General features: G+C 67.3%; 2 protein-coding genes across 3 annotated transcripts; one reads left to right on the top strand and one right to left on the bottom strand.

Moving 5' to 3' along the window:
• Positions 1–1,597: 1,597 nt before the first annotated feature.
• Positions 1,598–24,033, top strand: RARA (retinoic acid receptor alpha). 2 transcript variants are annotated; one of them, XM_054649507.2, is made up of 9 exons: positions 1,598–1,857; positions 8,626–8,921; positions 19,723–19,871; positions 19,976–20,117; positions 20,968–21,128; positions 21,215–21,391; positions 22,084–22,288; positions 22,456–22,614; positions 23,531–24,033. In XM_054649507.2, exons 2-9 carry the CDS (start codon positions 8,744–8,746, stop codon positions 23,740–23,742), a joined length of 1,383 nt encoding a protein of 460 aa, XP_054505482.1. In that variant the 5' UTR covers positions 1,598–1,857; positions 8,626–8,743; the 3' UTR covers positions 23,743–24,033. The 2 variants fall into 2 exon arrangements, with proteins under 2 accessions (XP_054505482.1, XP_077046947.1); XM_077190832.1 differs by lacking the exons at positions 1,598–1,857; positions 8,626–8,921 and adding an exon at positions 14,424–14,811.
• Positions 24,034–25,066: 1,033 nt separating this feature from the next.
• Positions 25,067–26,192, bottom strand: GJD3 (gap junction protein delta 3). Its single transcript, XM_054649841.2, has 2 exons — positions 26,066–26,192; positions 25,067–25,775 (listed from the first exon to the last, which is right to left on the bottom strand). Exon 2 carries the CDS (start codon positions 25,766–25,768, stop codon positions 25,067–25,069), a length of 702 nt encoding a protein of 233 aa, XP_054505816.1. The 5' UTR covers positions 25,769–25,775; positions 26,066–26,192.
• Positions 26,193–26,910: the final 718 nt, after the last annotated feature.

Here is a 26,910-nt window from a genome sequence, read left to right as displayed (position 1 = left end):
GCGGTGGCAGCAGCGTGGCGAGGGGACACCCGCGACACCGGCAGCGATGTGCGGAGCCCGAGGCACCGCCGGGCTCCGGCAGCCGTGTCGCCTGTCCCCGCACACACGTGCCGTGCCCACGGGGCCGGGCCGGGCCGGGCCGTGCCCGAGCGCTCGGCGCGGCGGGGGCTCGGTGTCCCCTCGCCGGTGTCCCCGGTGCCCCGCTGTCCTCCCTTGCACTCTCCTTACATAAGCGGCCACGTGGCGGGCACGGCCGCCTCCCGCCGCGCCGTCACCGCCGGCACCCAGATTCCATCTGACAGCCCCGTTCCGCCCGGCTGCTCCCGCCTGGCACCGGGGCCGCGGCTGCGGGGCGGGACCCCGCACGACCCCGCGCCGGCCGAGGCCTCGGTGGCACGGGGGACACGGTGCTACTGGTGGCACCTCCTGCCCGCCCTCGGTGCGGCGACGCCGCGGGAGCGGCACCGGGCGGGATGCGGCCGGGGATGGGCTCGGTGCGGCGGGGCCGGGCTGGGCTCGGGGTGTCCCCGGTGTCCGGCTGTGCCCCGGTGGGAGCGCAGGGGGGTCGGGCTGGCCGGCGTGCACATCTGGGAGTGATTTGGCACATTCCACTGGGCTGAGCACATGCCGGCGCCTGGGCCTCGGTGTGCGGAGAGGGGGCCAGAGGCTGGCCCGGCCACGGTGTCCAACCTCGGTCTGGTGAGCACATGGGGGAAACTGAGGCACGGAAATGTGCTGAGTGGCCTGGTGGGCATCACCCTGCTGTGTGGGCACAGTGGGATCTTGACAGGCACCCAAGGGTCCTGGGTAGCAGGGGGTCGGTGTGACTCCCCCCGGGGCATGTGCTGAGGGTGCCTACACTCCTCACATCTGTGTCTTCCCAGGGGAGCTCCTGCCCCACTGCCCTCCCAGCCCTTGTGCCACACAGTCTGGGCTGTGCTGGTGGGTGCAGCCCTTTCTGGGCTTCCAGAATGTGGCTGGGCAGCCTGTGTCCATGTCCGTGTCTCCATCGCCATCCCCTTCCTAGGATCAGCATCTCTCCAGGGACACAGAGCGGGGAATTCCTCTGGCTACAGGCACTCTGTACACCCGGGGTGCCACAGGTGCCCCCAGCCCTTTTCCCCTGAGCCTGGGGGCCAGCTCAGTGACTCCCCATCCCTCTTCCCTCTTGCCCCCAGTGTGTTCCCATTTCTCCCCTGCACCCCTGGAGCACCCACCCCCTGTTTTCCCTCATGTGGGTGCCCCAATCCTCCACCCGAGGGGGGGTGGGGGTAGGTATCCAGAGTCAGAAAAGAGGGAAGCGGGCTGGGGGTTGAAGCACCTCCTCCTGTGAGTGTGGGGGGGAGAAGGGTAAGGGGGGGGCATTCAAATTGTGGTGTGCGGCCCCTTTAAGAACTCCCCCCCCCCCGGCGCGGCGCGCGCACCCACTTTCTCCCCTTCCGCTTTCTGGAGACTTCAAAGAGTTACAAAGCCCAGCTGGCCCCGCCCCCGCCCCGCCCCCGCCCGCGTCCCATTGGCCGGTTGGGCGGGGCGGGGGCGTGGTCACAGGGAGGGGCGTGTCCTCCTCCCGCTCCCCCCCCCGCCCTCCGCCGCCGCCGCCGCCGCCGCCGCCGCTGCCCCGCCCGGCCCAGCCCCGGGTAAAGTTTCCCCGCGAGCACATGACTCGCAATGGCCGCGGCCGCCGCTCGGTGAACCCCCCCGGGAACCCCCACCCCACCCCTCCCTCACCCCTCTAAGCCGGGGCGAACCCCCCCCCCCGCCCCTTCCCCCCCGCTCCTTCCCGGTGCCGCCGCCATGCAGCCACCACCGGGAACTCCCCGGGTTTAAGGATTTCGGTGTTGGAGTCTCCGTGAGCAGGTAATGAGGGGGCTCTGGATCTGCCCGTGGGAGCGGGGTTGGGAAGGAGGGTCTTGGTGCGGCTCCGGTACCGCCTCTGGGGATCCCCCTCCGGTAACGGGTGATCCCGAGGTTCCCGCAGCGGGGGAGGGACTCCGCCGGGCTGCGGCTGCCGGGAGCACCGGGGCCGCAGCGGCTTCGGGATCGCGGCTTCGACCTCTGCCTCCTACACTGGGCTTGGGGGTGCCGGAGTTCCCTCTCCCGGTACCGACTGCCCGGGCGCTCCCGGGCGGCAGCGCTGCCCCCCCCACCCCGGGGCGGGCTCCGGGGACGCTCCGCCAGCCTCTCCACCCCACCGGCGACCGGCCGACCGCCACAGAGCGCGGTGCTGGGGACACCAGCCCGGTATTACCGGGCTCCCCTGGGCCGCCGGTGCGCGCAGCCACATTGCCCCCACCTTCCCGGGGCGGGGGGGGCCGGGGCCGCTTCCCCTTTTCGGGGTGCGGCGGGGCCGGGGCCCGGCGGGGGAGCGGGGCCGGGAGCGCGGGGGGCGCCGGGGGCCGGGGGGCGGGAGCGGCGTCTGCGCCGTTTCCTGGCCGGCGGGCGGAGGAAGCCATCGCTCTGCGCGGCTGACAGGGCGGCGGCGGGCGGGGGGGCCCGGGGGAGCCGGGCGGGGGGCGGCGGGGCCGGGGAAGGGACCGTCAGCCGCTGCCTCCCTCCCGCAGCAGCTGCCCGGGGCCGGGCTGGGGGCGGCGGAGCTCTGGGCGGGGTGGGGGCTTGGGGGGTGCAGTCCCCCGGGTGTTCGATCCCCATAGAGGGGGGACCCCCCCGGGGACGGGGAGCAGCGCCCCAGGTTGGGGCGGGCCGGTGCGGGGACAAATCTGTGCGTCTGTCCCTCAAATCTGTGCGTCTGTCCCCCAAATCTGTGCCTCTGACCTTTGACCTCGTTGGTGGCAGGGGCCGCCCCGCAGCGCGGCGGGTGCTGGGGGGACACGGGGGTTCCCCAAGGCGGTCCCCCCGCTCCGGGGAGCCGGGCGGCACCGGCTGCTGGCTGCGGGTGCAGCACCCGCCGCGTCCCCGCGCCGGGATTAGCGGGTGACGGCTCGGTGGCTTAGGGGCCCCGCGGCCACTGCTCCCGGGCCATATGTCACCCGTGGGCCCCCACCCTGCCCTTGGGGGTGACCTTGCTGCGGCTCGAGGATGCGCCTGCTCCCGCGTGTGCTCACACCAGGGATGCCCGTGGGTGCCCTGGTGGGTGTCAGGCCCCTTTGCCCATTGCTCGCAGCCCTCCCAGGTGACACGGTGACACCGACAGCGGGATGACAGGAGCAGGGCACTGCCCTGCACCTCATCCGGAGCTGCCTGGCGGTGCCTGCGGCTGCTCCATCCCACAGGGACACCTGGCTTCGCTCAGCTGTCCCTCATACATCCTCCGTGTCCCCGCGCTCGCTCCCTGTGGCAGGAACAGCGTCGCGGCCACAGAGCCTGGGGACGGCTGTGCCACCGCCACCGCCTGCCCTGCGGCGCTGGGATTCACCATCCCGCCGCTCTGCATCTATTTATATCCAGGAGGTTCTGGTGTGACAACGTGCCACATTTGGCCGCGCGTGCCCTGAGCCGCCGTGCCCTGAGCCACTGTCCTGGCACCATCCAGCGCCGATGGCGGTGCTGCCACAAAGAGGGTGCCTGAGCTCTGGGGTTCCCCAGCCCTTTTTGGGGCGCTGCTGCAGCACCTCAAGGTTGGAGGAGCCGCGAGTGCCCTGCAGTGCGTGCCTGGAGCCTCAAGGTGCCCCGTGCCGTGGGGCACCCCTGGCAGCGCCAGCCCCGGGTGGGGGGGGCACAGCGAGTGTGGAGGGGGGGTGTGCGATCATATCTGCGGTGACACATGTGCTGATTACGGAAAATGGGTTAATCTCCCTGCGGCTGGAGGCGGCTTAGCGGGGGGTGGCTCGTGGCAGGGCCCGGCGAGGGGCCTCGTGCGCCCGCCGTGGCCTCCGCTGTCCCCTCCGCTGTCCCCGCTGAGCCGGGCAGCGACAAGGGACATGGCAAGGGGACGTGGCAGCGGCGCACGGCCGCCTGCCCGCCCGCAGCCAGCGCGGGCACGACGCGGTGGGTCACGGCGGAGCGGTTTGTCCCCCCCAGGTACATCAGGGCTCCGCTCCCGGGAGCCTGCCCAGGCTGGGGGCACGGTGCCACCAAATCCCGGTGTCCGGGGGTGTCGCACAGCCGCCTGCCCGCCGGGTCCCCCCGCGCCGTGTCCCGAGCGGCCCCGTGCCAGCTGCACTTGTCTGCCGGCTGTCGCCGAGCCAGCGAGGGCTGTCTGGGGCCGCGCTGTTCCCGGCACGCCATTCCCAGGGCGCCGGCTGCCGCCGCAGCCTCGGCTAAAAACAACCGGGACTGCCGCGAGTGGCTGCTGGGGCACCATCCCCCTGCTTCCCGGGAGCCCCTGGGGAACGGGGATGGGGCGCTCAGGGAGCCCTGGGATGGGGCACTCGAGGACCCCCCTGGGATGGGGTGCTCGGGGAGCCCTGGGATGGGGAGCTCGGGGATGGGGCGCTCCAGGACGCCCCAGGGATGGGGCACTCCAGAACCCCCTGGGATGGGACACTCTGGGAGCCCAGGGATGGGGCACTCCAGGACCCCTGGGATGGGACACTCTGGGGCCCCAGGGATGGGGCACTCCAGGACCCCAGGGATGTGACAGTCCAGGGCTGTGAACCCTGGGCCTGTGGGTTCCTGCTTTCATCCTGGGATTGGGATGCAGGGTGGGGATTGGGCTGTACCTGGGGATGTCCCCTTCATGGGCAGGCCGGGGTGAGTGGGTGTGTGTGTCCCCAGGGTGCTGTCCCCGCGGTGTGAGGGGCTGGTGGGTCATGCTGGCTGGGACACCACTGCACCTTTGGGACTGGCCTGCTCCTCTCAAGGCACCCACGGTGCAGCCAGGCCGGAGCGGTGCCGGTGGTGCTGTGGCACAGCTGTGGCCATGCCAGGGGCCGTGGCGGGGGCTGGGGCACCTGTTCCCACAGAAGAATGGCGTGTCTGGTGGTGGGTGCGGGAGGTGTAACCGGAGCGGCGCGTTCCCGGCGTAACCGGAGTCGGCCCGGCCGCAACAGGTGGAATTTCAGTTTGTGGCTCCTGGCAGCAGCGAGATGTGGGGTGCTGGGGTGAGGACCCACACTGCAGGGCCAGTGGCGACTCCCTAGGGTGCCCATGTGCCTCCGTGGGTTGGGGAGGCCAGCGTGGACAGTGTCCCCATGGGCCAGTGTGGTGTCCCTGGCCCTGTGTCTGTGCTGGGGGAGCCGTGGTGGCTCGGTGTATCTTGCAGTTGCTGTTGGGATGCTGGAAATCCAGTGCTGCCCAGGGACTTGCATGGGGCTGAGCAAGCCCCTGGGTTGGCTGCTGGCCCTGAGGAGTAGAATGTAGGTCCTGGGGTCTGCACTACTCTCAGCATCCTCAGATTGCTGTTCCCAGCAGCCTCAACCCCGGCACACGCTGGCTGGCCGAGTGTGTGCCTTTGGCTCCGGCCGTGCCGCAGGCTGGGCATGATTCACGCCTGCCCGGGGACGTGAGAAACGTGACGGTGACTCACCGTGGAGAGCTTTGGGGATACGGGAGAGGGTCTCTCTCAGCAGCCCTGTCAGGGGGGCACCTCACCACGCCTGCACAACCTCCAAACCCTGCTGGCTTGCCCGGGGAGGGGCCGGTGGTGGCGGGGGGCAACGGGGGCAGCCAGGTCCTTGGCCTCGCGTGCGAGGCCACCCCGGGCCGGCTCTGCTGCCAGCGAGGAAACCGCAAGCTGCAACCGCAGTGGCTCCGCAGGCGCTTCCTGCCCTGCCCGGAGGCTGCCATCCTGTGCCCCCGTGCCTCAGCACGGCAACCCCGCTGTGTGCCCACACACCACGGGGACAGCCTGGCACAGGGAGGGTCCCCAGTGCCCGTGCTGGTCAGGGTGGGGGACGCACACGGCGGCCGCTGCCAGGTTTGGGGAGCGCGGGATGCTGCGGTGGTGAACCCTGCCATGGCAGCGGGGACAAGGGGCTGGGGTGGCAGCTCAGTGGGGTCGGTAGGCAGTGGGGTGATGCGTCGGTGGGGTGACAGACTCTGGGGTGGCAGGGGAGCAGGGTGAGAGAGTCTGGGGCGATGGGCTGTGACGACTGGGCCGGGACTGAACTGAAACCTGTCCGCCTGGGAATCGAGAGTGGCAAGGGGAAGCTGCGGCCGGGAGCACGGTGCCCGCCGGCGTGACAGGAAGGGCTGGGTCGCTGCCCTCTGCCCAGGCACCCCCAAACACCCCTGTGCCCGCTGCCCCCCGCTGCCGGGGGTGCCAGGGCGGTGCCCCCGCTCACGGCGTGTCACATCCGGGCGCTGCTGCTGCCATCACTGTGTGCCCCGACAGGAAGCACAGCTGGGTTTGGGGGTGTTTTGGGTGCTGCCTGCTCCGGGGGTTTTGGGGCGTGTCAGGGTGGGCTGGAGGTGTGGCTGGCTGGGGTGGGCACTGGGGAGGGGATGTCGTGGTGTGGGACCCTGGTTGCTCTGTGGTTGGTGCTGGACGTGGCTGTGGGTGCTGAACCCACCTTGGGGGGTCACAATGGGGGGCTGCCTTTTTGCAAGGGGTCTCTTGTGGGACTGTGCCAGTGCTGCCTGGCGTGTCTGGGTGTGCACACGTTTTTGCAGAGGGCTTTGTGCTCTCTTTGGGGTCACAGCGGGATGGTGGCTTGAGCAGCCATGTCCCACCCCAGCTGTGTCCCCCCAGCCCCAGCCATGGCCCCCCAAGTTATGTCCCCCACCAGCCCCACTGCTGCTGGCCCTTGGAATGGTCTGATCTGTGTCTGTACGTCTGTCCATCCGCTCCCGGGGGCCACCCCCGGCCTGGGTGGGAGGTTCCTCGTGGCTGCATTTGGCCCGGGCCCCGCAGCAACGTTTTCCACGGGGCTGGAATGAGGCACTGGATTCCAGGAAGCTCCGGGCCTCGTCCAGCTCCTGCGGGGACTGGAGGAAAAGGCGTTGGGGCGGGTGAGCATGGGCCCTGCCGAGGGGGCTGCACAGCCCCTGGCCCCACGCTGCTCACCCGGGGGGGCTCTGAGAATGCAGCTTGGTCAGAACAGCCAGGATCCCCATTTGGGACAGCCAGGACCCCCATTTGGGATGCCCACGATCCCCCAGTTGGGGAGCAGCTGTGGCAGAACATGGTCCCAGGGGAGCTCCTCTGGGCAGCAGCTCTTCCTGCCCACCAGCACCCATGGCACCAAGGCTGGCCATGATCCCTGGACCCTCCTGGCCACTTTTGATGGTGTGGAGCCCTGGGAAGGGGGGTCGCTGGGGTGACCAGGCCAGCAGCGTTGGCCTGGCTCGGTCCCTGGCTGGCCAGCAGAGTGTGGGGGGGCCTGAGCGGGTTGAGTAATTGGGCCCCGGCACGGCTGGCGCGGTGCCCGGCGAGCACTTGGCACCGGCAAACATAAACAGTTCTTCCCGCGCCTCCCTCCCCTGGCTCCCCCCGGCCAGCACAGCTCGGGGGCCATGGCCTGGCCGGGGGGGGCCGTGGGCAGTGCCCCACAGTGCAGGCCAGGCTCCCTGCAGTGCCATGTGTGGAGCCCAGGCAAGGGCTGTCCTCGGGACGATGCTGAGCTGGCGCCCGGCACCGTGCCCTGGCAATGCCTGTGGGAATCCCACACTCACTGGGGTGCTGGGGGGGCTGTGACCCTCACCCAGCCACTGATGGGTGCCCACCCCAGGGTGACAGCACCATCGGTGTCCCCATGGGTGCTTCCCACTGGGTCAGTGGGTGCTGGTGTGAGTTAGAAGAACAGGGGGTCCTGCCTGTAGTGGGTGCACCCAGCTGTGTTCTGGGGGGGCGGGCAGGGCCATGCCCATCCCGGCCCCTCCCCAGCGCCTTGCCGGGCGGCCCAGCCTTGTTCCTCTGGAACCTTTTCCGCCTCCGCGGGGCCGGGAGCCAGCACTCTCGGCAAATAAACAGCCCCCGCCGGGCCCCGCGCCAGCACTTAAATAAACAGCCAGCCCGGGATTGTGAAAGCCCCGCGCCCCCCTTCCCACCGCCCCCCGGCCGGCCGGGACAGGGGTCCGTGCCGGTGGGGACACAGCATGGCTCATGGCTCATGGCACATGGCACGGGGCTGTGTCACGACGGGCACAGCCCAGCCCTGAGGCCGGCAGAGCCCCCCGGTGCTGGTCCTGGGGGGCTGAGCCCCCTCCCCATGAGGCCGCGTCCCTGAGCCCCCTCGGGATCTGCGCAGGGATGGGGGAGCGCAGCCGGAACGGGAGCGTGGCCGTGACGGCAGAGCCAGCCCGGAGCAGAGCCGCTGTCCTCAGGGGACCCCAGTGTGCCCGTGTGCCCCCCCTCCCTGTCCCCAGCTGCCCTGCAGCCCCCCAGGCTGGGGCAGGGGCTGCTGCCCCCAGGCTCTGCTGCGTGCCCCGTGTCCCGTGCCTGGCATGGCAGAGCAGGTTTGGGATCATGGTGTGGCCTTTGGCTGGAGGGGGTGCCCTGTGGGGCCGCAGTGTCCCCAGGCCGTCCCCACGCCGTCCCCCTGTCCCCCCCCAGCCAGCTAAGCTGGGATTAGTGAGCTGCGCCTGCCGGTGCCGCCGTCCCGGTGTCGTTAATCGGGGGATCGGCGTTAATCCCGCACGGAGCCCCGGGCCCGGCTGGCTGCGCCCTCCTGGGGCCGGGAGGGGATGTGTGGCTGGGGAAACTGAGGCACGGCGGTGCTGGTGGGTGGGTGTGGGGGGTCAGTGGTCGCAGCCCCTGTGCTAATGCCCCTCTCTGTTCCCCTGCAGCACCACAGGAGCAGCGCCAGCTGTGAGGAGAGCCCGGCAGCAGGGCAGCCACGGGCCCCATGCTCTGCTGGCCCCCAGGACCCCACACCTGAGAGCCCCCCGCAGCAGAGAGCCCACCATGGCCAGCAACAGCAGCTCCTGCCCCACGCCGGGTGGGGGGCACCTCAATGGCTACCCCGTGCCCCCCTACGCCTTCTTCTTCCCACACATGCTCGGGGGGCTCTCGCCACCCAGCACCCTGGCTGGCATCCAGCACCAGCTTCCCGTCAGTGGATACAGCACCCCATCACCTGCCAGTGAGTACAGAGCCCTGGGGGGGCTGGGGGCACACCCAGTGCTGGGGGGGTTTGTGGGGACCCTTCTGGGCCGGGTTCTGTCCCCAGTATGGGGTGTGGGGTCCATAATGTGTCCCTGGGGCAGTGGCACTGGTGAGGGAGGGTCTCCCTGCTCCCAGCCACACCTGTGGGGAGCTGATTTTGAGGGCTCCATGGTGCTTTTCTCTGTGTTTCCCTGTGAGTGCTGCTGCTGGGGAAATTGAGGCAGGGAGTAGACCATGGTCCTGGTGGGGTTGTGCCATTAATTGCAGCCACCTTCGTTAGAGGCTGGTTATTAATGGCCTGCAGACCCTGGCCAGGGCGTTCCTGTCCCTCACTGTGACCACCCTGTGGGTGCTGTGTCCCCACGGTGGCTCTTTGTTCACCAGTGGCGGGGCTGCCATGGGGGAGGTGATGAAGGTGATGAAGACAATCATCATCACTGCTGCTCCCGATTCCATTTCCCGTGACAGGCTCGTCCATCACGGCCCCGGTAATCACTGCCTGCCATGACGGCAGCTGGGAGCCGCTGGAGGTGGGCTCCCACCCGGGATCCCCCCAAACCAGCACCCCTCAGCGTGCCTCAGTTTCCCTGGACGCCGTGGGGTGGCTGCCGGACCTCTTCTCACCCGGTGCCTGCTCCCTGCAGCATGAGTGCCCTGCGGCGCCCGCTGCCGGGGAGAACCCCGTGGCTCGGGGTGTGGCGGGGCCCCCCCCGGCCCGTCCTTGGCCCCGGGGGCCGGTGCAGGTCCGGGCAGGGCCGGCCCTGGGTGCTGTCCCCCGCCGGAGCCGCCCCGGCGGCGGTGGGACCCAGTGGGACCAGTTCAGCGACTGGGTGTCGGCGGGTGGGGCCACTCCCCCGCGCTGGCTCTGGGGCCATTCCGGGCGTGTGGGAACAGGCTGGGGGGGCCGCCTGTGTCCCCCCCTTCCCTGACACTGAGGACAGGGCCGCGGGCACGGCTGGAGGGTGTCCTGAGGCAGCTGGGGAATCGTGCCTCAGTTTCCCCTTGGCCTTCCCTGCTGGCTGCTCGGGCAATGCAGGGGGTGGGGGCACCATGTGTTGCCCCCCTTCCCCCCTCGCAGCTGGTGGGTGCCCTGTTGGGGTCGGTGCTGCAGTTTTGGGGAGTCCTGTGGTGCCACTGCTGGCGCAGGGAGGTGCCCGTGTCTGTGTCCCGCCTGCGGGGGGCCGGTGCCACCGCCCCCTCCTCTCCATGTGTCCCGCCCTCTCCAGATGTGCTGCAGCTGCGCGGCCCCGGGCTGGGCCCTCCTGGGGGTGCAGCTGCCCCTCCCGGGATTCGGGGCTGGACTGGGCAGCCCAGCGGGTCCGTGGGGGCCGGGATGGGGATGGGGTGGGCTGGGAGCGGCGTGTGGGCACGTGTGGGACACACGCCCTCTGTGTGCCCTCTGCGGGCAGCGTGGAGCTGTGTGTGTGTGTGCCAGTGCCCTCTGTGCCCGTGTGTGCACACACGTGTGTGTGCCAGTGCCCTCTGTGCCCGTGTGTGCACGCCTGGGGCTGTGTGTGCACATACATGTGTGTCACAGGTGTGTCTGTGTGTGTCAGTGCCCTCTGTGCCTGTGTGTGCACAGCTGGGGCTGTGCAGGGTGTGCACACGTGTGTCACACGTGTGTGTGTGCGTACCAGTGCTCTCTGTGCCTATGTGTGCACACACGTGTGTGTACCAGTGCTCTCTGTGCCTATGTGTGCACAGCTGGGGCTGCACAGGGTGTGCATATGTGTGTCACACGTGTGTGTGTGCATACCAGTGCTCTCTGTGCCTATGTGTGCACACACGTGTGTGTACCAGTGCTCTCTGTGCCTATGTGTGCACAGCTGGGGCTGCACAGGGTGTGCATATGTGTGTCACACGTGTGTGTGTGTGTGTCAGTGCCCTCTGTGCCTGTCTGTGCACACTTGGGGCTGTGCAGGGTGTGCACACGTGTGTCACATGTGTCATGTGTGTGTGTGTGTGTCAGTGCCCTCTGTCCTTGTGTGTGCATGCACACGTGTGTCACATGGCCCTCAGTGCCTCTGTGTTGCTGATACACACAGAGCAGCATGCCCCGTGTCCTGTGCCAGGTGTGTACCCCCATGTTGGCACGTGTGGCACTGCCGGGTCACGCCCGTGCCCTCCTCCCCATCCCTGGGGGCTCTGTGGCGCCTGCCTGTCCCTGAGGTCCCCTCCCCTGGCCCGTGCCGTGTCTGGGGGGTCCCCGAGGGGCTCCCTCGCCCTGATTCCCAGGCCTGGCTGCGGACCCCAGCCCAGCCCCCCTGGCCCCGCTGCCGGGACAGGGGGCCCCGCTCCGGGCTGGCCTGTCACCCAACCCGCTGGCTCCGGTTTCCTCGCGCCGCAGCCGCTCCCCCGCAGCGCCCCGTAATTAATTAATTTTTAAAAATTAATGAGCAAAACGTGCTCCCTGCAGGCCGGGGGCGGCGGGGGGGGGGCCGGGAGGCCCCGCTCAGGGCAGTGGCCGGGGGAGCCCCGCGGGGTGCGGTGGTGCTGGGGACCCCCCGGCCCCCCCATCCCTGCCCGGGGAAGATTGATGAGGCGCTGGGCCCCCGGCCTGGGAAAGCCCATTAGGCGGAGGTTCTCTATCACTGTCAGGGGCCGGGGGGGAGCCGCCTGCTCCAGCCGGGAATTCGCCGGGCTCAAAAGCGGCTGAAGGGGATAAATGGGGTCTTTTGAAGTGGGCGGGCGAGAGGGGGGCTGCGGGGCCCGGGGGGGGCTGCGGGGCCCCGAGGTGCCGGCGTCGGCGGTGGAGGAGGGGATGGGGGGTTCGTGTGGGGGCCCCGTGCATCCCTGTCCGTGGGGACTGTGACCCTGCCATCCCAAAGCCGTCCCCTCCGGCACAGGGGGGTCCTCCGTGGGGTCCCCATGGGCGGCTCTAGGGTGGGTTGGGTTTGCATCAGCCTTTGGGAGGCGGCTCTGTCCCCCCGAGCATCGGCCAGGAGGATGCGGGGCTGGGGATGTTGAGGGAAGGGCCCCGTTTTCGTGTCCCCAGGCTGCTGGTGGGATGTGGCTCAGGGCGGGGTGTGCCTGTCCCCCTCACACTGCGGGATTTACGTGCGGGGTGTCCCCTCGCCCAGTTCCTCTTGGCTCTGGAATTAAGGCTTTGTGTTTTTGGTTTGGGTTTTTTTTTTTTTTTTTTAATAATCTCTGTTTCTTCCTGTTGCCGCCGACGCGGGACGGGAGGGGATGCGGGACGGGAAGGGATGCGGGAAGCGGTGCAGGAAGCGATGCGGGATGGGAAGCGCTGCCCGTCGGGGCGGCCTCCGGCCCGGCCCGGCCGCGCGGTGCCACCGCCCGCGTCCCCTGCGCCGTCCCCTCCGTCCCCTCCATCGCAGCCACATTCTTTCCAGCGCTGGTAAATGAGTCAGAGCAGACATTTGTCATGTTCGCTGCAGGAAGTTGGAGCAGCGCTGGGCTTTTGTTCGAAACCTGCTGGCTAAGCAAAGCCCCGACTTGCCATTATTATTTAAACAGGCGCTGCTGCCGCGCTGCGCAGCCCCGCACGAACACACGGACACACGGACACGCGTGCACAGCCACACACACATGGAACAGCTACACATGTACAGCCACACACAGAGGGACAGTCACACACACATGGACAGCCACATACACAGGGACAGTCACATGTGTGCACAGCCACACACATGGAACAGCCATACATGTACAGCCACACACACGGGGACAGTCACACACATGGGGACAGTCACACATGTACAGCCACATACACAGGGACAGTCACATGTGTGCACAGCCACACACATGGAACAGCCACGCATGTAGAGCCACACACACATGGACAGCCACACACAGAGGGACAGTCACACACACATGGACAGCCACACACACATGGAACAGCCACACCTGTACAGCCACACACACAGGGACAGTCACACACATGGGGACAGCCACACATGTACAGCCATACACGTGTACAGCCACACACATGGGGACAGCCACACGTGTGCACAGCCAGACATGTACAGGCACACATGTACAGCCACAATGTGCACAACCACACACTCATGTACAGCCACACATGTTCAGCCACACATGTGCAGCCACACACGCAGAGATAGCCACACATGTACAGCCATACACGTGCACAGCCACACACACAGAGAAAGCCACACACACACAGCCACACATATGCACAGCCACACATGCACACAGGACAGTCACATGCACACACACACAGACACACACAGACACACAGATGTGTGCGGCAGTGCCCGCACCCTCCCAGCCATGCACACGCCTGTGCTCCTCCTGCCCATGGCAGGGCCCAGCTGGGGGCTCAGTGGGGCTCCTCTCCCTCCAGGGCAGCCTGGGCTGGGCAGCTGGGGCCGGGGCAGCGTGGGTGTGCCCGCTGTGCAGCAGAGATCACCGCTGCAGAGGGAAGTGGCACCCCCAGGGCCTGTCCTTGGCGTGTGACCGTCCCCGCTGTCACCGCTCAGGCTCCCCGGGTTTGTGGTGTCAGCTTCAGCAGGGCCTTGTGTGAAGGGGAGTGGTGGCACAGGGTTCTGTGCCCTGCAGGGGTGACACGCCAGCACACACACGTGTGCATGCACACACAGATGAATACAGTGAGCTGTGCACACACACTTGTGTGTTCATGTTCTCAGCTGCTCCCGTGCTTGGTGGGATGCGGTGTCACACATGTGTGTGTGTGTGTGTGTGTGCGTGTGCAGGACAAATGCACACACGTGTGCACACACAGGCTGCCCTGTCAGGCACACACACCTCCCCAGGTGTCTGTGCAGCAGGAGCACACATGGCCCCGCTGCAGCAGGGATGCAGACACGCGTGACACACTGGGAACATGCATGAACACACGTGAACATGCATGTACACAGACCCACCCACCCCCCCGGGGGGGGCCGGAGGGTCAGGCCGAGGTGAGCCCTTCCCGCGGGTTCACCCGCAGTTCACCCGCATCCCATTAGGCAAATGAGCTGCGGCCGCCGGGCAGCCCCCGGGACCCCCCCGGGACCCCCAGGGCCCCGTCATCTCCGCCGGGCAACCCCCGGGCCCCCCAGCCCCGCCTTGAGCCCCTCCCCATTTCGCTCCTGCCTGGCACTGCCCCCGCGTGTCCGCGTCCCTCTGCATGTCCGTGTTCCCCTGCGTGTCCCCGTGTGCCCATTTCTCTCCGCCGTGTCCTCCTGCGTGTCCGTGTCACCACCATGTCTGTTACCCCCTGCATGTCTGTGTCCCTCTCGGTGTGTGTGCCCCCCCTCCCGCATGTTCGTGTCCTGTGTCCGTGCCCCCCCCCCCCAGCGTGTCCATTTCTCTCCTGCGTGTCCGTGCCCGTCCCCGGCATGTCCGTGCGCCCCCCGCGTGTCCGTGCCCGGTGTCCGTTCCCTGTGTCCGTTCCCGGTGTCCGTTCCCGGTGTCCGTGCCCGGTGTCCGTGCCCCCTCTCCTGCGGGTGCCGGTGCGGCCCCGCGGCGCGGAGCGGGTTAAGCGCGGGGAGGCGGCGGGTGCCGGGAGGGACCGGGGCTGGCGAAGCCGCAGAGCCGGCGGGGCTGCGCCTTCCTCCCCTCCCCCCGCCTCCTCCTCCTCCTCCTCCTCTTCCTCCTCCTCCTTCTCCTCCTCCTCCCGCCGCTCGGGCGCGGAGCGAGCGGCGGGGCCGCTCCGCGGGGCGATGGCAGCGCGGCGCGGGGCGCCCCGGGGGCGCGGGGGGGGGCACTGACCGCCCGGGGCCGCCCCGGCCGGGGGAGCCGCCCCCGCCGCCCCGGGGCCATGTACGAGGGCGCGGCGGTGGCGGGGCTGCCCCCCGGCCCCTTCCTCCGCATGGATTTCTACGGGCCGGGCCCCCGGGGCTGCCCCCCCCGCCGCCCCCCGCCGTGGAGCAGCTCCGGCCGCTGTAGGTACCTGCGCACCGGGGGCGGACGGGGCCGCCCGTCCGTCGCATCGGGCCGGGCAGAGCGGCCCCGAAACACGGGCGGGGGTGGGGGGGGCTGCGGGGATGGTGCGGGGTGCGGGGGCCGTGGGCGGGGGGCTGAGCTGAGTGCAGGTCCTGGAAGAGTGCGGGGCTCAGCCCCCTCAGCCTCCTCCCCACCCGCTCCATGCGCAGAAGGCACCGGCTCTTTAAACACCCCCTGCCCTATTTCGGGGGCAGTCGGGGCCGAGCTCGGTGAAGGGGGGCAGGGGGGGTCGCCTCTCGCCCCCCGCTTCCCGCAGCGGGGTCCGGGCAGCGCCGGCTCCGCCGGGAATTTCGCTCTCTCCTGATAAAGGCTCCGGGAAAATCCAATTAACTACAGACGGAGCCGCCGCTGCTGCCCAGGCGCGGGGGAGCCCCAGCCTGGGCCCCCACCCTGCCGCAGATCGGGGGGTCCCCCTGGGCAGGGGGTGGATGTGGGGCCGGGCCAGTCCTGTTCCCGCTGGCGGGACCCTGCCCCGTGTTCCTGGAGGGGTCACGGCCCGGTGCCCTGTGCAGGGGGGGCACGGAGGACACCGGGATGGGCAGCGGGGGGCACGGGCAGCGCGGTCCGAGTGCCGGCCGGCCTGGGAGCTGTTTCCCCTCGGGGATGTGGAGCCGTGCTGCGGTTTGTGCCCACGGTGTGGGGGCGAGGGAGGTTTGGGGGGGGGGGGGGGGGCTGGAGGAGTCTCCTGTCCCAGCTGTGCTGTCCTGGCACCCAGGGGCACCACCACGGCCCGGGGAAGGTCCTGCCGGGTTCCGCGGGACTTTCACCCCGCTAAGGGCGGGGGTCCCTGGTGGAGGCCCATGCGGGGTGCCCGCTGTGCAAAGGCTGCGCGGCCGCGGACCCCCGGTGTCGCTCCCCTCATTGTCTCGGGGCCGCTCGACCTTTGCGCTGGCACCGAGCGCGGCCGCGGGGCCTTTGTCTGCGCTGGGGACATGCGGGGGCTCCCGCTGCCTCTGCGACGGGTGGGGGCTGCCCCCCGAGGCCTCTCTGGGGCAGGGTGGGCACGGGGGTCCCCAGCTCCAGTGCCACCCTCAGCGCTGCCCCCCCCGGCTCTGTCTCTGAGCAGGGTCGCTGGGGGATATTGTCCCTTCTCTGTGCCCCCCAGTCCTGCGGGGGCTCCCTGTGGGTCGCAGCGCTGCTGGCCGTGCGTCCCCTGCCCTGGCTGGGGCACCTCGGGGCTCTGGTCACGGTGACCATGACCTGGCGAGCGTGTGGGCGGCGGGCGCTGGCGGCATTCCCTGGCTCCGTGCCCCGCTCCCGACGTCACTCGAGGTGCCCGTGTCTCCCCAGGCCGGGGGTGCCAGCCCGGGCAGGGCTCAGCCGTGCCGTGCCGTGCCTCAGTTTCCTCAGAGCCAGCTGCGGCTGTGCCCGCTGGCCCCGTGGTGCTGGCAGCTGGCCCAGCGTGGCACTGCCCTGCCCGGCGGGGTGTGTTGTGTTGGCATAGGAGCCAGAGCTGCTCGGGGGGCGCGGGGAGCCCACCCACGCCCCCGGAGAGGAGTGGGGCTGCCACCATGGGGAAGCAGAGGCACGAGGCAGCTCCTGAGGGTGGTGGGAAATGTTGTAGGAGCCCACCGAGACAGTGGGAGCCCCCTGCCCCTGTGGAGCCGTGAGCCGTTGGGGGTTTTTGGAGTGCTCTGGGCGTGTGAGAGGGGTACGTGGGGCTGGATTGTGCATGGCACCCCCCTGCCGGGCACAGGGTGGCCTCACATGGCCTTGTGAAAGCTGTGGGTGTGTCGGGGTTTTGGGGACGCCGGACCCTTGGTGCTGGCAGGGGGCAGACACGGGGTCCTGGGCAGGATGCCCGTGGGGACCAGGCGGTTCCCCTGGCCGCTCCGGGCACCCCACGGCTCTGGGTTCCCGGCACCCTCTTCCCTCCCCCTCTCCCTCCCCCTTCTCCTGCAGAGGCGCAGGAATTCGGGGCACGTGGGATTCTCATCCGCAGGGAAGCCCTGGGTGGGCCTCCACCCTCCTGTGTGGGGGGCTGTGACCCCTTGCACGGCCCTGCCACCGCCCCGCCCTGCGGGGACCCCCGGTGACCCCCGCCTGGGTTTCCCCCTCTGATCCCCCCATCCTCATCCTCCCCGCTCCGCTCCGCCGGCCGGGCTGTGTCCCGGAGCCACGGCGGGGTGGCGGCGGCGCGGGGGCCGGTGTCCCCTCGGGCCCTGGCACACGGGGTGTCCCCGCAGGCGCTTTCCCACGCCAGGGCGGGGGTGCGGGTGTCGGGGTGCCCCGGGGTCCCCCGGCGCGGGCAGGAAGCAGCCGGCGGGGCCGCGGGCGGGGGCGGCGCGTTCGGCGTTCACCCGGGATCTGGCGGAGCCGCAGCATCTGGTCTGCAGCTGGAGCCGGGCTGCGCTGCCTCGGCCGGGGGGGACAGCGGGGTCCTCCCTGCTGCGGGCTGAGCCTGGGCATTGGGGTCCGCCGTGTCCCCGGCTGCACCCCGGCACCCAGGCTGGCACCCATCCTGCCCCGCTCAGCGCCTTTGGGTGCTGCTCTGTGCCCACCCAGGCCCGATGCTGCCATGGGGGGGCTCCTGGGGAGCTGGCCGGGCTGGCGGCTGTGTCCGTGTTCCCTCCGTGGTGGCACCGCGCTGGTGACGGCGGTGGCAGGGGATTCCCGGGGTGCTGGTGCAGCTCTGCCAGCGCAGGGACGCGGAGGGAGCCGGGTCCCCTCCCCCCCTCCGCATCCAGCACATCAAAATCTTGTCAAATCCGCGTTTTGTGAGTGCAGCTCTCCACGAGGAAGTTCTTAAATTATATAAAAGAGGCGATAAATTATAGACGACGTTCTCTCAGTCACTTTAATGGCTCCGCTCCCTCGAGTGGCAGCGGTGATTTATTCAGCCCGGGAGCTCTGCCCGGCGCTCGCCCCCGCGCCCGTGTCCCACCCGCACCCTGGTGTCCCACCCCGCACACCCACATCCCACCTCGCAGCCCTGAGTCTCACCCTGCACCCTCCCAGCCCCCCACACACGCTTGTGTCCCGCCTTGCACGCTCGTTTCCTTCCTTGCACACTCCCCCACTGCTCTACACTCTCATATCCCACCCTGCACCATCACCTCCGTGCCCTCAGATCCCACCTCACACATTCCCCCAGTGCCCCACACACTCATATCCACCCCACACACTTGTATCCACCCCACACACTCATATCCCACCCTACATGCTCATATCCCACCCTACACACTCATATCCTACCCCACACTCTCATATCCCACCCTGCACCATCACCTCCGTGCCCTCAGATCCCACCTCACACATTCCCCCGGTGCCCCACACACTCATATCCCACCCCACACACTCATATCCCACCCCACACACTCATATCCCACCCTACACATTCATATCCCACCCCACACACTCATATCCCACCCTACACACTCATATCCCACCCCACACACCCATATCCCACCCCACACGCTCCTATCCCACCCCACACGCTCCTATCCCACCCCAGGTACTCCCCACCCTGCCCCACACGCTCCTGTCACACCCCGCACTTTCCCTGTCCCCGTTGGCGCCTGGGGACAAGCGTCAGGGCTGGCTTTGTCCTGTTGTCCCCTGCCTGGCCCCATCCCGTGCCCTTTGGCGAGGGTCCCGTGGCACTGCCGGTCTGGGGACCCCCACCCCTCACCCCCAAACCCCCCCACTCCTTTGGGGCCCCTTCTCGGGTCCGGGTGTCCTCGGCCGGGGCTCCCCGCAGCTCCCCGGCCCCGGGGGGGGCTCCGGCGGCCCTGGGGCCCTTTTTGGGGTGCAGGGGCCGGCGGGGCAGGGGGGGGCCCAGGCTCCCCCGCCGGGCCTGGCCTTTAATATCCTGTTTGACTGGTTCGCTTGGCTCTGCTGCAGAAAAACATTCGCAAACATCCCGGAGCAGCCGGGGAGCGTTTAACCCCTGCCTGGCTGTGCCCCGCGCTGGGGCTGCACCCCAACTGTGCTGAGCCTCTCCCCAGCTCCAGGGGTGCACCCTGACCGTGCTGAGCCCCCCCTCCATGCCAGGGGTGCACCCCAACTGTTCTGAGTGCCCCCAGCTCCAGGGGTGAACCCCAAGTGCACTGAACCCCTCCCTGCCCAAACAGGGCCAAGGCTTGACCTGGGGGACTTGGGCACATCCTGCAGGGGATGGGGGTGCTTCTGGGGTGCAAGAGGCACATCCCTCCAGGTTTTGGGGTGCAGGAGGGGAACAGGCATATTCCATGAGTGGGATATTCCATGAGGTTTTGGGGTGCAGGGGTGTACTGGCTGTGTCCCCTGTGCTGTCAGGGCCTGTCCCCTGTGCTTGTTACAGGACAAAGGTGGCACTGCCCTTGGGGATGTCCTCCAATGGGGGACCTCGGGGTGCCAGCTGGGTGCCATCATGCCTGTCCTCTCCTGGGGGGCCATGCTTTGGCTGGGGGTGGTGGGTGACCCTGGGGCTGTGGGGGTCACCCTGTATGTGCAGTGTCACACTGTACGTGTGCCCACACGTGTGACTGAGTATGTGGCACCAGCGCCAGGCTGGCGCTGCACCCTCCATCCCCTCATCCACTGGCAGTGCTGCTTGGGCTGGGGGCTCCTGGGATCCTGGCCCTTTTCTTTTCTTTTCTTTGTTTTTTTTTTTTTTTTTTTTTTCCCCTTTTTTTTTTTTTTTTTTTTTTTTGTCTGCCTGAATTCCACATCGTCTCTGTGACCTGGAAATGTCACGTTGCATCTTCCCAGCACGCGTCCTCTCCCCGCTGGCCCCGCTCGACCTGGCGCTAGGGCCGGGCTGGGCAGTGCTGGGCTGGGGCTGCCGGGACCCCTGGAGCTGGGGTGCAGGATGGGGGGGCTCCCTGCCCGGGGGGCTCCGTGTTTTGAGTGTTTCCCCTTCCCCACAGCCGTGGAGACGCAGAGCACCAGCTCGGAGGAGATCGTGCCCAGCCCCCCCTCGCCCCCACCCCTGCCCCGCATCTACAAGCCCTGCTTTGTGTGCCAGGACAAGTCCTCGGGGTACCACTATGGGGTCAGCGCCTGTGAGGGCTGCAAGGTGAGCGCTGCCACCAGCCCTGAACGCCACCAGGGCTCCCCGGGCTCCTCGGGGCGCTCGGGGTCCCCGTGGCGGGCGCTGACGGGGCCGTGCGGGGTCCCCAGGGCTTCTTCCGCCGCAGCATCCAGAAGAACATGGTGTACACGTGCCACCGGGACAAGAACTGCATCATCAACAAGGTGACACGCAACCGGTGCCAGTACTGCCGGCTCCAGAAGTGCTTCGAAGTCGGAATGTCCAAGGAGTGTGAGTGGGGATGGGGATGGGGATGGGGAAGGGATGAAGAGCAGGGATGAAGGGGACACCGTGCTTGGTGTCCTCATCAGGGGGTTCTGGGTGTGCTGGGCCATCCCAGCAGCCCTCACTGTGTGCCCAGCAAGGCTCAAGGGGGATGGGGACCCCCTGGGATTGTGTCACAGCCTGGCAGTTGCCCGGGCAACACGTGATTGATAATGTCAGAGATAAATGACGCTGAGGAGGCCTCCCGGCTCTGCTGGCAGTTGTCATGGTGCCCGGCTGTGCCCCCACGGTGGGTGCCTGGGGGGATAGGGCTGCTGAGGCACAGCTGAGTCCTGCCCCATCTGCCAACCCCTGGGGGACCGGGACCCCTGGGAGGAGCTGGCAGAGCCTGGGGGGCCAGGAGCTGCCAGAGGGGTTCAGCATCCCAAGGGCTCACCCTGCACCTGAGAGGGGTCCTGGTTCTCTCAGCCTACAGAGGCTGATCCCTGCAGGGCTGGGGCTCCTCCCAGCTGTTTCCCCCTTCCCAGCTGCCACCCCCAGGGTCCCTCCCGTGCCCTTCACCAAGCGTGGTGGCTCAGCTGCCATTCTCTGTCCCCAGGGTCCCTCTCTGATGTGTTGCTTTGCAGAGCACCGTCCTCTTGGCAAGGAGTGTGGGCCCCCCAAGGGTGCAGGGTCTAACTGTACCCCTAAGGACTTGGGGGGTTGTTTAAAGGAGTCTGTGGGGCTGATGGAGTTGTCACTACAGCTGAGCCCATTGCAGTGGCAGGTCCCCATCCTGCCCTGAGAGGCAGAGCGGGGTGGGGCAGGGGCTGGGTGGCACCGGGGCCAGGTGACACTGACCCTGCCATTCCTGCAGCCGTCCGCAATGACCGCAACAAGAAGAAGAAGGACGTGCCCAAGCCGGAGTGCTCGGAGAGCTACATCATCACACCTGAGGTGGAGGAGCTCATCGAGAAGGTGCGCAAAGCCCACCAGGAGACCTTCCCCGCACTCTGCCAGCTTGGCAAATACACTACGGTGAGTGGCACGGGGTCTGGGGGGTCCTGGGGGGCTGGGGAGGGTGGCACCCCCCTCGTGCCCTCATCCCCCACCTCCCGCCACAGAACAACAGCTCGGAGCAGCGCGTGTCCCTGGACATCGACCTGTGGGACAAGTTCAGCGAGTTGTCCACCAAGTGCATCATCAAGACGGTGGAGTTTGCCAAGCAGCTCCCCGGCTTCACCACGCTCACCATCGCTGACCAGATCACCCTCCTCAAAGCCGCCTGCCTCGACATCCTGGTGAGCACGGGTCTCGGGTTGTTGGTTGTGAATTGCTGCCCCGGGATGTGCAGGGTGTCTCTGCTTCAGCTCAAGAACGAGTCTGGACTCTTCACTTTTCTGTCTTGAGGTTGTTTATCAATTCTTATCTATAAAATTTTCTTTCTGCCCAGCTGAGATCTGCTCAGCAGGGCAGCCACAGGCACTCTGACCGCCCCTGAGGCGGTGCCGTCCCTCTACACCACAAACCATGTACAACATATCTACACTTAATTCCCAATACCTATCACCCATGCCAGACAGTGCACTTCTACTCTCAACCAGTCCCAAAGTGCCAACATCACTGCAGAAAATGGAGAGCAAGAAGAAGAAAGGCTGGACACGCCCAAGTTTCTCCATCTTGTCCCCATAACCCCCATACCAAAAATCCCAAAATCTACATCTTCACCCTGTGATAATTTTATTATTATACTATTCAAACCTCTGTGACTTTCAGGTCCTCATACAAAGCTGGCAACTTGCTCCAGGGGTCAAAATCAAATCCCCAGGTGTTCTGGGCTGCATACCAGGGTCTCCGAGCCCCCTGGCAGGGTCCTTGGCAACTCTGGACACCCGGAGGGATGCACTGAGTTCTGATACACACAGGGACAGGGATGGGGACAGGGATGAGGAGGGGACACCAGGCTGAGCTCCCCGCCCTCTGTGCACACCAGATCCTGCGGATCTGCACGCGCTACACGCCGGAGCAGGACACCATGACCTTCTCGGACGGGCTGACGCTGAACCGCACGCAGATGCACAACGCGGGGTTCGGGCCCCTCACCGACCTGGTGTTCGCCTTCGCCAACCAACTGCTGCCGCTGGAGATGGACGACGCCGAGACGGGGCTGCTCAGTGCCATCTGCCTCATCTGCGGAGGTGCGTGCAGGGGTGGGCGCCTGCCCAGTGCCCGCGGGCCCCTGGTTCAGCCTGGTTGTGCTCCCCGCAATGGCTGAGCAAGGAGAGCCCAAATGAAGCCCAAGCGGTGGGAGCTGGGAATCCACAGGATGTGCTGTTCCCTCAACCACTGTGTGCCCCCTCCCCAGACCGCCAGGACCTGGAGCAGCCTGACAAGGTGGACAAGCTGCAGGAGCCACTGCTGGAGGCACTGAAGATCTACGTGCGGAAGAGGAGGCCCAACAAGCCCCACATGTTCCCCAAGATGCTCATGAAGATCACAGACCTGCGCAGCATCAGCGCCAAGGGTGAGGCTCCTGTGGCTTTGGGTCCTGAGGGAGCATCCAGGGGACAATGGGGGGTCCAGGTCACTCAGCATCCTCCAGAGGGGATGAAGGACACACCCAGCACTGCATCTTCCAGGGATGCTGGAGATGTGACCATGTCCCTTGTCCTCAGTGCCCAGGGAGAAGCAAAGCTGAGGGTGTCAGTTTGAGGGTGGTGCTTTCAGGCTGCTGTTCTGGCAGTGTCACTTTTTGGATGCCATTTTGATGGTGCAATTTGGGGTTTTTTTGGCTGCCTTTTTGTGGTGCAATTTTGGGTTTTTTGGGGCGACTTTCAGGGTGCGGTTTTGGGCATGCCATTTTCAGGGTGCCAGTTTTTGGGTGCCCATTTGGAGGGGTGCCAGTTTTAGTGTGCCATTTTGGTGGTGCCATTTTGAGACTTTTTTGGGTACCATTTGGGGGGTGCCAGTTTCAGGATGCCATTTTGGTGGTGCCATTTTGAGACTTTTTTGGGTACCATTTGGGGGGTGCCAGTTTCAGGATGCCATTTTGGTGGTGCCATTTTGAGGTTTTTTTGTGTACCATTTGGGGGTGCCACTTTCAGGGTGCTGTTTTTTTGGGTACCATTTTTTGGCTGCCAGTTTTTGGGCACCCATTTGGAGGGATGCCAGTTTTATTGTGCCATTTTTTAGTGTGCCATTTTGGTGGTGTCGTTTTGGGGTTTTATTGGGTACCATTTGAGGGTGCCACATTCAGGGTGCTGTTTTGGGCGTGCCATTTTTTGGGTGCCAGCTTTTGGGCGCTCATTTGGGGGGAGTGCCAGTTTTCGTGTGCCATTTTGGGGTTTTTTTGGCTTCCATTTGGGGGTGCCACTTTCAGTTTGCCAGTTCTGTGAGTGCCACTTTGTGGCAGCCCCCTGCTGACCCTGACCCTCCCGCAGGCGCCGAGCGGGTGATCACGCTGAAGATGGAGATCCCGGGCTCGATGCCGCCGCTCATCCAGGAGATGCTGGAGAACTCGGAGGGCATGGACACGCTGGGGGGGCAGGCGGGCGGCCCCCGCGGGGGCAGCCTGGGCCCTCCCCCGGGCAGCTGCAGCCCCAGCCTTTCCCCCAGCTCCAACCGCAGCAGCCCGGCCACGCACTCGCCGTGACCCGCGCCCGGCGCGCACCAGGACAGAGCCGCCGGCACCGGGGGGAGCCCCCGCGCCCGGCCCGGCCCGGCCCGGCTGCAGCCCCCCCCCCCCCCCCCGGGGCGGACTCCTCGGCAGCCCCCGCCGGAGCGGATCCCCCCCGCAGCAGCCCCGGGCCCAGCGCGTTGGTTGTGTCACATTTCAGGGGCGCGGGGACCTCGGGGACGCCCCGGCCCCACCAGCACCAGCACCCACGGGATCGCGACCACCGAGCCACCCCCCCCCCCCCGCCCCGCCCCGGCCGTCTGCGGGGGGGGGGGCCCGGCCAGCCCCGCACGCCGAGGAAGCAGAGTCATTTAAAAGAGAAAAGAAAGCAAAGTATATATATATAAATATCTATAAATATCTATAAATACGTTTTAAAACCTTTGTAAAAGTTTGGAGGGGTTTTTAGGCCTGTGCAGGTGGAGGGGGCACGGCGGGCGCTGCCGGGGGAGGGTGGGGAGGGGGGGGGGCACACGGTTTATTATTATTAAATTCCTTTTTTTTTTGTTGTTGTTGTTGAGATTTTAGTGGATTTAGAGTCGGGGGGCACCGGGCGGGCCCTGCCCCGGCCCCCCAGGCGGGGAGGGGACTGTGGGGGGCACAGGGTGGTGCCAGTCCCGGCCTCGCGGGGATGGGGGGCCCGGCCCTGCCGGCACGGGGAGGACGGGGAGGGGGGACGGGGTGGGGGGCTGGCTCCAGAATAAAGTTTATTTATTCTAGTGCCTGGCTCGTTATTCTTGTGGGGGTACCAGGGGAGGAGGGGGAGCCGGGGTGGCGAGGAGATGATCAGGCTGTGGCACCCCGAGCCCTGTTTGAGGGGGGGTGTTCTGTGCTGCAGGAGGGCAGCCCAGGGCCCCCCATATTGCTCTCCCTTTCTCCTCATCCCCAAAGACTGGGACAGAACCCTTTGGGGTCCCCCCCAGTACCCTAAAGCTCTGATCTTCCCACCCCTGAGGCCGCAGTCATGTCCCTCTATGCCAGGGGCCAGCCCTGATGCATTTGTGACACTCCCAGCACAGGGTTTGGGGGCAGCCCTGGCCCTCCCATGCCGGGCTGGGGGGTCAGGGGTGTTCCTGCCACTGCGCAGGGATGGGACCTGTTTATTTTCTTTTTGTCCGTTTTTTTTTTTTTTTCCAGCAGCTGCCGGGGGAGCCCTGTGTCCGCCGCCCACAACAGGAACCGGGGGGCACCGGGGGCACCGGGGCACGGCCCAGCCCGGCCCGGCGAGGGCCGAGACCCCTTTGGGGCCGGGAGATGCGCTGGCACCGCCGGGCTGACCCCGGCCCCCGCTCATCCCAGCTCACACAGTGAGGTCCCCGCGCGGGTGGGGTCCCTCCGCAGCCCCCCCGGGAGCCGGGCCCCGCTCCTGCGGGCGGTGGCAGCAGCCGGGCCGGGCCGGGGGCCCCTTGCGCAGGAGATGGGCGAGCTCGGCCAGGCTGAGCAGCGCCGAGACCAGTCCCACCACGAAGTAGAAGTGGATGAAGACGGTTTTCTCGGTGGGGCGGGAGACGAAGCAGTCGACGCGGTGCGGGCAGGGCCGGCGGCGGCACACGAAGAGCGGCTGCACCCTGAAGCCGTAGAGCAGCGCCTGGCCCAGCAGGAAGCCCAGCTCGGCGGCGATCCGAGCCACCACGCTGCCCACGTAGAAGGGCTGGAGGCGGCGGGCGCGCTGACCCGGAGCCCCCCCGCGCCCCGGCTTGGCCGCCTGGTGCACGGCGAAGATGACGAAGAGAGCGGCGGGCGCCGAGAGCACGACGACGTGGAAGACGAGGAAGCGATAGTGGGAGATGGGGAAGGCGGCGTCGTAGCACACGGGTTTGCAGCCCGGCTGCTGCGTGTTACACACGAACTCCTCCTGCTCGTCCTCGAAGACGTCGCTGCCCACGGTGGCGAGGACCAGGATGCGGAACAGGAGCATCACCACCAGCCAGAAGCGGCCCACCATGGGCGAGTGCTCCTGCACGGCGTCCAGCAGCGAGCTCAGGAAGCCCCACTCGCCCATGGCCGCGCTGCGGGAGCGGGGTCAGCGCTGGGGGGACGCAGTGACCGCCGGGTCGGACCCTGGTGGCAGCGCGGCCCCTCCAGCTCTGCATCATCCCACCATTCCCAAAGGCACCACGGCGTGCCCGCTCCCGGGAGGGTGCCCAGGCACTGCCAGGAGTGTCCCCAGCACCCGCTGTGCCCGGGACTCGCTGCCCCAGGGATGGGTCCAGCAGGGCAGGACCAGCAGGTTCCCCATCCCCGGCCCCCTGCCCAGCTCGGCCTGGCTGAGCTGTGGCCCCCCACAAGAGCCCCATACCTGCGTGGGCTGCGGTCCACGGTGTGCCAGCGCTGCTGGCAGCGGCTGTCCAGGGCCGTCCAGGACTGTCCGGTCTCTTTGTCCAGCTGGGATGGGATAATGGTCCCACAGCCACGCCTGGAGTCCTTTTAAAGGGACAGAGAGCCCGCAGGGGCGCCTGGAGGGAGGGAAGGGCTCAGCGCTGCCGGTGGGGCTCAAGGACAAAAGCTGCCCTGCCCAGGTTGAGAGAGAGGTGGTGGCCCCCCTCAGAGCAAAATGCCCCCAAACTTTGTCCTTCCCAAATCCACAGGGCCTCAGGGTCCCCAGGCTACAGCACTCGGCCCCCAAAAAACCCCCCATGACCCCCTGATGCATCAGAGCCTGGGTACACCCGTGCCCTGCAGTGCCTGGGGGATGCTCACAGCTGGCACCAGCCCTCTCTGCCCCAGGACGCTGTGCCAGGGTTGTTGGGGGCCCCATGGATCTTCCCAGGTTGTCCCCAGCTCTGGCACGTGTAGAGTAATTCCTACAAAATCCTGTGTGGCACAGCCAGGGCTCCTGCCAGCCCTTGCCCAGTGCTGGCAGCATTTGGTGAGCCCTCAAATCCCCTTTCCAGTAAAGGGAGCAGAGCTCAGGACAGCACAGGTCACCCTCAGACCCCCCTCATGCAATGCCAGGGTGGGTAAGTGCCTGATGCCCCAGAGCCCAGCTCCCATCCAACAACATCCCCAGCATCCCATGCAAAGATTTGGGATGGGAAACTCCTGGTATGGACTCTGTGCTCCACTCTGTGTTCCCAGAGCTCTCCATGCACATGAGGGTGATGCCAGAGCTCAGGGAGCAGCCCCACAGCCCACCCATGGCTC

The sequence above is a fragment of the Agelaius phoeniceus genome, chromosome 26 (genome assembly GCF_051311805.1).
Source record: "Agelaius phoeniceus isolate bAgePho1 chromosome 26, bAgePho1.hap1, whole genome shotgun sequence".
NCBI classification, from domain to species: domain Eukaryota; kingdom Metazoa; phylum Chordata; class Aves; order Passeriformes; family Icteridae; genus Agelaius; species Agelaius phoeniceus.
Note: the sequence above shows the minus strand (reverse complement) of the source record. Positions and strands in the feature narration are given on the sequence as shown.

Bases quoted from the DNA above. Each gene is read 5' to 3' on its own strand.
- GJD3 (XM_054649841.2), bottom strand. From the start codon at position 25,768: ATGGGCGAGTGGGGCTTCCTGAGCTCGCTGCTGGACGCCGTGCAGGAG.
- RARA (XM_054649507.2), top strand. From the start codon at position 8,744: ATGGCCAGCAACAGCAGCTCCTGCCCCACGCCGGGTGGGGGGCACCTC. The intron at 8,922-19,722 runs GTGAGTACAGAG...CCTTCCCCACAG, and splicing joins CAGCACCCCATCACCTGCCA to CCGTGGAGACGCAGAGCACC. The intron at 19,872-19,975 runs GTGAGCGCTGCC...CGGGGTCCCCAG, and splicing joins GCGCCTGTGAGGGCTGCAAG to GGCTTCTTCCGCCGCAGCAT.